The 11,594-nt window shown below is 51.0% G+C and overlaps 1 protein-coding gene across 1 annotated transcript in view; it reads right to left on the reverse strand.

Moving 5' to 3' along the window:
• Positions 1-11,594, reverse strand: part of ITGA9 (integrin, alpha 9) — a 263,996-nt gene that overhangs the window by 251,821 nt on the left and 581 nt on the right. Inside the window, exon 2 of the mRNA XM_004676316.2 lies at positions 11,509-11,588. Coding sequence (XP_004676373.2) covers positions 11,509-11,588 — 80 coding nt within the window. The remainder of the gene's footprint in view (positions 1-11,508; positions 11,589-11,594) is intronic.

Consider the following 11,594-nt stretch of genomic DNA (forward strand, 5'->3'; position numbering starts at 1 on the left):
CATAAAGTCGCACATCAACCTTAAAGACATGTTAGAGTCCTCTCTTTCAGACTCTGGGTTTCCAATTACATGGACAACTGGCTCATAAAGGGAAGTAGGATATGCAGGGGGTGAGCCGTGCTCCTGCTGGACAGACTCGGGTTTAATCGGCACAGCAGCCTGGTGGGAGGATCCCCATCATGGGTGGCCAGAGAAGGTCATGGCACTCGCCCAAGCTCATAAAGTGTGGTAACGGCCGAGCAGCAGCACGCATCCCTCCAAAAGTTCAGCAACAACTCCCCTACTCTGCCTGCCCCAGCTCAGCCAGAGAGGAGTGAAATGCCGCTCCCATGCCCTGGGCCAGCCCTCACACTGTGGCTTTGCTTGAAAAAGCCCCCTGTGAGGCTCTGTGGGTGGCTCCCATCTTACAACTTGGATTTGGAAGTTCCATCACACCAATGGACAGACAGGTTTGGAACAGAAAGGAGGCTTTCACCTTCTCCTTGCTATTCAGCCACCTGTCTGGAGCATAGTGTTGCACAGAGGTTCACCTCTCTTAATGAGCAGCTCAGACAACTATTTGGAAATGTGCCCATCACCTGCCAGCAGTTATGCTCATAGGTTGTCTGATCTCCTCATCCAGGCAAGCCCAGCAGGAAGCACCAAGTGTGCACGTTACTCGGACGTGGTGGGATTTGAATGCACGTGTCCAGGTCCAAGGGCCTGGTCCTCCCAGTCTCTCCAGTCCCTCTTACTGTGATCACTGAGATGCCCTTCTGTTTTCTTAGACAAGCACCTCCATGAATGACCTGCGTGTGGTCACGCTGACTTAAACAGCTCCAACTGGCTGCCCTCCCTCACACCCTGAAAGCAAAGGGCAGGTCAAGTCCCTGGAAAGCAGGGCGCACAGGAGGGCTGAGCCACAGCGGTGTCCCTGGGGAAGGCTGGGAACCAAGAGCATCTCAAAAGCACCTCCCTCCCTCCCCACATATGCCATAGTAGAGCTTCCACAGGGCAAAATTACAGCCAGATCTAGGACAGCAACTGGGGATTTAAAATCTTAAGCCCATTAGGTTCCTTTTCATGCATTTGATCCCAAAGCCAAAGCTCCCCCCAAGGACCCACATTTCAGTTACATGAGTCAAATTCAATCATTGTGTCCACCACATCGCAGAGAAACCCCAGGAGTCCGCATACACGCCCCATCCTGGGCAAGGAACAGGAAAAACTTGAGCAGGAAAAACAGAGAGAAGGCCCCTCTGACCACACTGTGCCCTGTGGTCCCAGAGTGAAGACAGCTCTAGGGTGAGGCCTGCTATTCAGAGGCATGGACTGAAAGATCACCGACATCTCTTTTTATGTTTGGGAAAACTGAGGTCCCAAGTGCTAAAGCAGTGGATGCAGATTTTAAGGGTGATACCTGAATTTTAAGCTTTGAGGGCAAGTTATTCAAGGCAGTAAACTATAAGAAGTACAGTGTTAAGACGGGGTTCAAATTCTACCTCTACCACTGAAGAGCTGTATGACCTCGGACAAGTTTCTCAATCATTCTGAATTTTGACCTTCTTCTGTAAATCAAGAGGTTTTAAATGTTCCTAATAAGGGCTCTTGTAAGGTGTAAGACCAGGCATAGAAAGCACCTCAAGGTGTATGGTACAAAGTAGCCACAATTCATCCTTCCTGCATCCAGGACCTTTTCAACTTGACTTTGCAGCTCCTTCCATCAAGAGGTAGAGTCTGTTTTCCCCCCTCTCCAATGTGGGCAGGCCCTGTAACTTGAATTGGTCATCAGAATGATGGTGGTGTGGTTTCAGCCCCAGCCTAGACTTTAACAGCCATGCATACCTGCTGTCCTGGCACCCGCCCAATCACATCCAGGTTGCTGGAAAACAAAGGATGGAACAGAGATGCGGCATCCCAGCTGAAGCCAGGGAAACCCCAGGAGTCTACATCCTAGGGTTCTCTACATAAATCTGGGTGTGCTCAAAATCCTAGGTCACTGAGCCAACCCAGAAGCTGATCACAGATGCAAGAGTGAGCTCAGCTGAGAACGGAAGAACCACCCAGCCGAACCAGGCCTAAACTGCCAGCCACAGACTCATGAGCTAGTAAGTGCTAACTGGCTCCGGTCACTGAGATTCAGGGTGGTTTATTATGCAGCAACAGGCCAGTAACAGAAAACAGATGTATCAAGTTAGGGTATGCTACCTTTGCAGCAAACTGCAAACTCCATTCTTATCCATCCCCCAAAAAAATCTCACTGCCAAGCAGGATCACAAATATTCCCAGTTTTTGATATTACAGAGGCTGTATGGGGTGGCAGAAACACCCTCAGGATGTGCCAGCTCCTCTCCAGCTGTGTGACCATGGTCCAGCCCCATGGCTACTTGGACCCTCCCAGGACAGTGGTGAGTCACAACAGGAAATGGCAAAGTTTGGGCCCCTAGAGCACCTGCCTTGACAGAGTGGATTTGGGGCTTTCATCTGCCAAGGTCAAGAGCAGATATGAAAGCTCCCAAAAGAAGAATCACAGCACTTTTTCCTCTTTAGAAGCCAATGCTTAGCACAAAGGTTTTATACAGGCACAGAGGGCAGCCCAGCTTTAAGAAAGACACACTAGGTTCAAATAACAACTCTGCAAACTACTTGCTAGGTACTTTGGATGTGGCTTTTGTGCTTGGTAGTAGTAGCTCCCACTGTATCTGATGACTGAACATAGCACTTCTGCATATGTACGCACCAGCAATAACAGTTCTTATTCTGGGAACCCTCAGGTGGAGTAAATAAAGAGAAAGGGGTATGACCCATCCCAGAAAACACTGAGTCAGCCAAGCAAGTAGCGTGGCCATGCCCAACTGGCCAAGAGCAGAGACACAGACAGGTTCCCACCATGGAGAGAAGCAGGCCCCCTAGCCACCTTGTTAGGGAGAGACTGGTCCTTAGAGGCTGCTGCCCCAGCCAGGGACTCAGACCTCAGCAAATGCACCAAGAGAACACAACTGGGGAAGAAAGCACAGCAAAAGAGCCCATGATTTCATTCCCCACCTAGGGGGCATCAAGGGAACATTGAATCTAAGAGCGAGAACAAACTATAATCTCTGGGAGCTCTTGGGTTTTTTAAATTACTTATTCCTGTAATTTTTAAATTATTTTCTTTCCTAGAAATAGGCCTCGTCTGTTTGTTTTGCAGTATCATTCTCACTACCACCTTGGAAATAAAGACCTACCTCCCAGACTTGATTGGAACCTTGGTGGGGACCAGGACTCCCCTTAACAGGAATGACCACCCACCTGTTCTGGGTGAAGGAAGAGGTGTGCAGAACCCTAAGATTTATAACACACAGGTCTCTGATGGGAAGGGCCACCTCAGATCCTTTTTGGAAGTGCCAGGGTGTAAAGTAGTACTTCCTTTATGTTGAGCACACCCAAATTTATGTAGAGACCACATGTAATGAAGAGTGTCTTACATAAAACAACCTCATTCATTTCTGCAATGAGTACTAGCGCTCAAATTGTGACAAATGAAGGTATGAATCAACAAATAAACGTACTGAAAGCAAATTCGATTAACAACTAAAGTTAGGATGATGAAAGCCATTGACTTCAAAGTCAGATCAAAATAACAATGAACTATTAGTATTTCAAGGTTTTATTATCTGTGACATTTATAATCCAGACTTTGCAGACATTTCATCTAATGTCCCCCAACAATATGATGAGGGAGAACTTCTTACTATTTTTATAGACCCTTGGGCTCAACTAGAGAAACTTGTTGAGACCACACAGCTCCTAAGTGGGCAGCTGAATGTATGAGGGGAGGGTTGATGCTGGTACCCACACTCTTGACCCCCATTCACTGAGTCTCTGGCACGGAAATCATGGTTTTGGTTGTTGCTGGGGAATCAGGGGCCACCACAAACAGAGAGTAAGAAAGACCGCCTGCCAATGAGTCTATAACATCCCCTCCCGAGGAACCTCATGGTACAGAAAGGTACCAAGACTCTCTCACACTGCCAAAGTTGTGCTAGTGTTTGCTACACTGCAGCATCGTTAACACCAGCAAGTCAGAGAAGAGTTGACAGGCCTCTTGGATGTAAATACACCAAGGGATGAGCTGAGATGGAGGAAACTAAATTCTTTTTTTTTTATGTTCAGGTTTGGGGGACACCTCAAAACCTCTTGTATACGGTTGGCCGCTGATGCAGGAAGTCTGACACTGTGCGATTTAATCAAGTTACACCCCTGGGGTTGAATCCTAAGCACTAGCCGCCATGGCTACCTTCCCCACCTGTCCTCAGAGCCTCTTAATAAATGATGGAACCGGGACTCAATGGAGCTGACGAAGAGATGGTAACAGAAACAACCCAGGAGGTTAGGATAGATACATAGCTAAGCGCCATCTTTCCAAGGACACCTCTGTGTTAACCTCAGACACAGTCGGTGTTAATGCAAGTCCCACAAATGTCCCTGGAAGATTTATGGTCCCTGTTTGTTCATGGATCAAGTGTCTCTGGAAAGTAGTTCTTGGCCCTCCCTGTTGGCGCAGCGGGTTAAAGCACAGCACTAAGAAGCTAAGGCCACTTCCGCATGAGTTCAATTCCCACTGCCCTGGAGGTGACCACATGGCGTAGCATACCTCTCCTGACTCGCCCGCTGCTCCCCTCAGCAGTGTACTTCATCTATCTGCCTGTTCAGCTCCCCACTCTGTCTCTGGTGAAGCCTCTAGCTGTCCCTGAGCCTCTGGCCTGTACCCCAGTTCTGTGAGCACAAATAAATGGATCTTAAAAAAAAAAAAGAAAGAAAGCAATTCTCCCCAGAACCCCTCCCCCAAGTTACCAAACAGGTCATTAATAAGTATACCCAAAAGATGCCACAGAGAAGCTACTGTCGTATCAAAAATTTCAAAACTTCCAGCAAAGCAGAGCAGAATGGTATGGGTGCCCCAAGCTCAAATTCTTGACCTCTTGACAGGCAAAGGCACAGGTACAGCTCTAACACTCTCATCACGTAGCTTGGGCCAGTAATACCTCTGCCTCGACTTCCCCCTTTGTGAATGGGGCTAGAAGGAGAGTCACCTGAGACCAGGGGGACCTTCGGAAGAGCTAGTACACTGAAGCACAAGGAATAACTCCCAACACACGCCAAGTGCTGGTCTGTGTAGCACGCTGCTACTGTTGCTGTGCTGTGAACTTCAACTCACAACCAAAGTCCTTTATGTTCCCCCAAAATGTAAACTGGGGACCAAGGGCCCAGCCTGTGATTTCAAGACTGCACATTTTCCCTCTGTTGAATACTACTCTTGCTTCCTAAGGCTCCCTCCAGCAAAAAGGAAGGCCATGATATAACAGTTTATTCTGTTTTGATTGGTGGCCAAATCCACTTGGCTTAAAGGATTTGTGGTTCGCAAGGTACCAGGGATGAGGTCTTGCTGCTCCCTCTAGTTGAGAGTTTATCAACTGCTCTGATGACTCAAGGAAAGGCAGAGCTCCCCTTCTTTACCCCCCCACCCCAAACCCACGACTTCCTAGACAGCTGCAGGAAGCACCCTCTGGGTCAGCTGGCTGCAGAGATGCTCTGTATTCTGCTACTGACCAGCTTCCCGGGCCCAGAATCTAGACCCCCGTGATACCGAGGGAAAAGCAAAGTCACCACTCCTGCCATCCTAATACGGATGTGCTCCATGGCTGCCATGGACATTACCGCTTGCTGTTTGGTTCCTAAGGGGGTGATCAGCTGGCAACCCCCAATTGCAGTCCCTTCAGGCTGCCACAAGCCAAGGCCATCCTCCCCAGGCAGCTGACTGATGGAGGAGGGGCGGGAAACAACCATTCCTGCCCCAGAGCGGCTGTTGAGCTGGTTGAGGTTTCAATCAAATCTGCATCACGATCTGAGGCTCTCCCTGCCCAATCCTGTTCCAGTTCCTTGCTTTGTCAGGGGCCTCCTCCTCCAAAAATTTTCTTGCCTTCCTATCTGTCTCAGTATCTATTTCCCAGAGGCTGAACACTGACACAAGCCCCCGCAGCCAGCGAGCACTGTAACTGAGGCGGGGTGGGTGTAGGGCAAGGCATCTGGCCACAAGCCTCAGGTCCCCAGTCACCAGTTTGTCCCAGAGATTCAGCTATTCGCCCAGCATGCCTGCAAAACACTGGCTTCCTGTGCAGGCCTAGCAAGCACTATCTGGTGCGATAATTTTGCTTTCTCAAAGTTATATGCTACTCCCTTGGAAGCAAAGAATTTCTGAGATCATAGTTGCTTTTAATGAATGTGAAAATGACACTCGCGGTAGACAAGTCACAATAGTCGTTATCAGAAGGAGACCATTTCCTGACCAGCATCGAGTCGCCAGGGAACCAGAACTGGCAGGGGCCTGGCTTTCACACTCTCACACTGGGCTGTTAGTGGCTGGCTGAGAAGAGTCTGTCGTCCTGGAAGGTTCTGCTCTGGGAAAGACAGCTGCCTCGACTCCAGACGGCATTCAGCACCAGTTCAGGAAACAGCGCCCTCACTGGCTTCTCCTGCTCTCCAAGGAAAAGCCCTCAAGAATGCCCAAGGATACTTCTGAGGCCCCCGAGAACCTGGGCCTCATACATGTGGCCTCCCTTCCTGAAAGCTTGAGAAAGCAGCTTGGCAGGGTCAGGGAGAAACAGGTATAAAGGTGCTACTTCAAAAAAATCTCGAGGGGATGGAAGCGGCACCCCCTCCTGAGAGCCCGGCACGAGAAGAAGAATGGCAGGAGAGGGCAGGCTGCCATGGTCATTTCTGGGTCTCTGCTCACTAAGACTGAGGACAGCAGTGGCTGCAGGGCCCATGACGCCTTCTCAGGGTTCTCTCCTCTGTCCCTGTGTCTGCCAGGGATAAACCTCTCCCGCACTGAAACCCATGCCATTGTTCTTATTTTGCCTGAAATGAAAGACTAGAGCCCCGTAATCTTCTGCCCCCTACACTGTAAAAGGAAGGGTTTCCCATTAGCCCATAGCACAAGGCGGGTACCCTGATGCTTCACGAGTGAAAAGGGAATGAATTCAACCTCTCTAGCTGCCCACTGTTGATTTTTAGCTAAATTTAAATATCCCATTTGTTTGTTTGCACACTCAAATATGTCATGTCAATTTTCCTTTTATCAACCTTTGATCTTTGTGTGCTAAAGAGATTGCTTTAAGCCACCTCTGTCCAGTGGGACTTTCTGCAATAATGAAAATGTCCTGTGTGCTGTTTGGCACAGTAGCCACTGATACCACGAGGTTATTGAGCACTCGAAAGGTGGCTAGTGTGACTGGGGAAATGAATTCTTCATTTTATTTGGTTGTAATTAATTTTAATTGGAATAGCAATATATCTGGCTAGTGGCAACTGCCCTGGCAAGGCAGAACTGTCTGGCTCGTTCTTTCAGTTCTCAACCTTAATGCGAACTGAAGATGTTATGTTCCCCTGGGCTGAATTGCCTCCTATGCCTCACTGAACGACTCTCTGATAGCCTCAACAAAGCGGCAGATTCCACTTCCGAGCGCTTGGTCTGAGCCTGCGCCCAGTCGTCTAGATGTGCCCCAAGAGATGGGGCAGGAAGCACATTGCCAGAAAGGAAGTCAGTGTACCCAATCACCTCAACTCCAGGGAGCGAAGCGGAGAGTGAGAAAGACACCCACACTGGGCGCTGGACACCAGCTGGGCTGCATTTATTTATACCACAGGGTGTTCCAGTTGTCTGCCCTGCAGCTGAGGAGCTATGTCTAAGGGAAGGGGACAGAAATCCGCTTTGTCTTTGTTCCCTGGCACTACCGCTGTTCTTCAAAGGGTACAAGACAACCCAGAGGACTGAGACCGCGGGGGTAGAAAGGACATATAGGAGAGGAAGCCAGCTCTGAGCAGGCAGAAGCCCTCTGGGTGTCATTGTAAAAAAGGAAACTGTGTCGCTTACAAGTGTGCATGCAAACAGATACAAATGACATCTGTAACACTGCACCTGGCCCCAAGCCAACTCACACTGCCCAGAGCATGGCGACAGAGGGACCTCTCAAGCCCAGCACTTTGGGACACGTCAGGTCTGGGGCTCTGTTCTCAGTGGCTGCAGAAGCTGGACTCGGGCCCCAAGGCTCCAGAAACCAGTGTCACCCCACCTGACACAGAGACCCAGAGCGCTCTGGGTTTATAATAGGGCTGCTAGAAATACCCGGTTCTGGGGGTAGAGAAGTCAGTTCTACTGACAGCACAGACGTGTGCTTTGTGAGGTGCACCTGGGGTCCCTCAACAACATGAACCCCCAGTTCTGCCACCTTCAGAGATGACCTTGCTATCTGGGCTCTACCCCTCCCTGCCAGCATATTCTGCTGCTCCATTACCCTATAGAAAACTCATCCTTCCACCTGTAGGAAGGGGACTACTGAATTAATCAGCTAAAGAGTAATTTCTTCGGGAAGACACCAGATACAAGACTTAGCCAGCATTCATCTTTTCCTTTCAAAGTTTCCTGTTCATGTCCCTCCCTTAGCTCCCTCACCCATCTTTACTATCTGTCCTCTTCTTAGTCACCTCAGGCTACTATGTTTTTCTCTTGTGCTACAACAGTCCTTTGGTAAATTACTCCAAAACTCTGATGCCTGAATAAATGAATACATTTCTCTAAATTACACACTATAGCTTCACTGGCATTTCAGAAAAAAACAAAATGCCCTAAAACTTCCTCTTTGATACATCAATTCTAAGTCCAGGAATTTATTTGAAGGAAATAATTAAGGATCTCCACAAGGGTCCAGTTCCAAAGAAGATTACCCTTGTTACTGTCTGTAATTGTGAACAACTGTAAACAACCTGCAAGTCCCCTAGGAAGGGCTAAATGTCCAGGGCCCAAGGATTGCTTGGTGGGAAGAGACCAATAATCAGTCACTAAGTCATCGACCAACCTCAGAAGTGAATGGTAAGGTAGATCCAGATTTCAAACAACCTGAATCCGATAAATTTAAATGTGACTTCTTCAAGAAAATAACTAAGAGAGTTAATATAAAAATGCAATATCAAATGAGGCCCGGGTGCCTGTGCAAGTGAGAGGCTATAATTTCATGAACCCCATGATAAGTCTAGAGAAAAAAAGGGACAGGAGAAGAGGCCAAAACATCATCAGTAGAAAATGACAATCAAGGTCTAGTGTGAAGAACATTGGAGGAAAGATGAAAGAGAAAAGAACGGGAGGGAAATAAATGGGAGAAAGTGGCAAGAAAAGGAAGTAGATCAGCAAATGTTAAAATAAAATTCAAACAATGTAGGGGAGGAAAAGCTGCTCTAAAAGAAATCTCAGTGGCGTTGAGCTGGCACCTATGGGGACGCACACGCCAGTGGAACTCAGGAGCCGAAGCAGAGCCGAGCCTGGCTGCCCTGAGGTCCTGTCCCCAACCCCACCGGCACCAAGGCCACGCACTGGCTCCCGGGTCCACACCACTGAGCCTGGGTCAGCTGAAAAGGACCCTGCCCGCCCTTCCTCACGCGCACCTGCCAAATCAACTCACAACTTTTCCTTGTGCCTTTTTAAAACAGGCCGAACACTTTTCCCCTGAGAAACCCGCTCCTGACCAACCCCCTCACCCCACCCCGTTGTTCCCCAGCGAGGCAGCTTTGACCTGTGGCTCATCCACATCCAGGTAGCAGGGCCGGCACCTGTCCCTCCAGGGACTGCAGATCCCGCACAAGGCTGGAGCCCCGCCCCAGAGATCCCTTCTGGCTTTGACAGATGCTTTGTGCCAAGGTCACACGGTTCGGTTAGGGAGCCCACTGTGGGATTCTAGGGTACTTCGGGCTGCTTCTGCCCACGCTGCTTTCTCTACCGAGGCTAAGCCCCCTGTGGACTCAATGCGAAGGATGGAGAAAAGGTGTTCAGGCCCCTTTGCTTTCAAAGGGGAGTTTGGCAAGATCAGGAACAACCAGTCCTGCCTTAACTCAGCCACTTGGGTAGATTGGGGATGGGAGGCTGTGAGAGGTGGGGACAGGTGCAAGGAATTTCAGACTGCTTGTCTTGGAGGTGGTGCTCCTGAAGGGCATGACCGCCAAGAGACCGCTGGTCACAGAGTCCCCACTTCCCCCACGTTTGAAGACTCCCATCTACAAACCCATCCTTTTTTTTTTTAAATTTATTTATTTGTACATATAGAACTGGGGTACAGGCCAGAGGCTCAGGGGTGGCGAGAGGCTTCACCAGAGACAGAGTGGGGAGCAGAACAGGCAGATCGACGAAGTACACTGCTTAGGGGAGCAGCGGGCGGGTCAGGAGAGGTCTGCCACGCCATGTGGTCACCTCCGGGGCAGGCGGGAATCGAACTCATGTGGAAGCGGATTTAGATTCTCAGTGCTGTGCTTTAACCCGCTGCGCCACCAGGGAGGGCCCAAACCCACCCTTTTTCTGTCAACCTCTGTCCAGGTCAGCAAAAACTCCAAGCTGAGTGCACTGTGGCTGACGTGTGAGCCTCCCAGCTTGGGAGCCCTAGGGATGCTGGGGCTGGCAATCACACCAAGAACCAAGACCAGAGTAACTCCCAGCTAGGCCCCCCTGCACTGCTGGGGAACTACCCACAGCTTCGCTCCTAGAGAAGATGACCCTGGTGTGTTCCATTAACCAGCCTGTCCAGGGGGAGAGGCCAAGGAGAGGCCATTCTCCCCCAGGTGCTTCTCCTCTGGGGTTGGACCTCTAAGCAACAGGGCTTAAATAGGGGAGAACTCCAACCCCTTGGGACTTAGGGCATCGCTCAGGAAGCAACTGGCCTCCTTGACCTCCATAAAATCACCACCCTCTCCTAAAGTTTCTGGTGCTTGTCCCCAGATCGGACGACCCATATCAGATGATAATGCAGCTGCCCCCCAAATCGCCCATCAGCACCACACACTTTGGTCCCCTGACGGTCCCCAGACGCCTGGACCATGTTCCTGCATTCCAAGCCTCTCGGTTCTCTCACGCTGAGAGCCTTGTGAGGGAGGCGGGGCTTCTGGGCTCCAATGCGGTTCTTTGGGTCCCACACACTACACTCCAAGGAGCCCCAATACCCACTCCGCCCCCCCGCACCCCCAACACATAAACACACGCACATTCAGCCTACCCCTCGCCGGTCAAGTCTCCTTGGCGGCGGCCAAGCTGGGAGAGATTTGAAAGGGCTGAGGCGGGTGGGGTGTCACCAAAAGTTCCCCGACACTGAAGAGACCGCATCTCGAGTGCCCTGTCTCCTGGGACCCTCTGGCTATGGGGCCCAGCGGCGGCCCCCCGAGGCGCCAGGTCACTTTGCGGTGCGAGTTAGGGCGAGTCTGGTCGTCGGGGTGCTGGGGGGGACTCGAACTCACGCGGGGCTGGCACCCCGGGGGAGCGCCAGGCCCGGCCCCCTGGCCTCGGGGCGCCAAAGCCGGACGGCGGAGCGGCGCCCTCCCCTCTCCCCGCCTTCCCCCCGCGGCTGAGCTGCGCGCAGCGGACACATGTAAATCGTCCCCTCGGGACGGCGGCGTGGAAGAGGCCGGAAAGGCGGCGGGGCGCGGGCGCGGGGCGCGGGCGCGGGCACTCACCAGCGCGTGTTGTCGTGGAAGTGCTCCAGCACCGCGTAGCCGAAGAAGGAGCCGGCGGGGCCCTGGAAGCGCACGGGACGCTGCGG

The sequence above is a fragment of the Condylura cristata genome, unplaced genomic scaffold, assembly GCF_000260355.1.
Source record: "Condylura cristata isolate star-nosed mole 26May11 unplaced genomic scaffold, ConCri1.0 scaffold00004, whole genome shotgun sequence".
In the NCBI taxonomy this organism is placed as follows: Eukaryota; Metazoa; Chordata; class Mammalia; order Eulipotyphla; family Talpidae; genus Condylura; species Condylura cristata.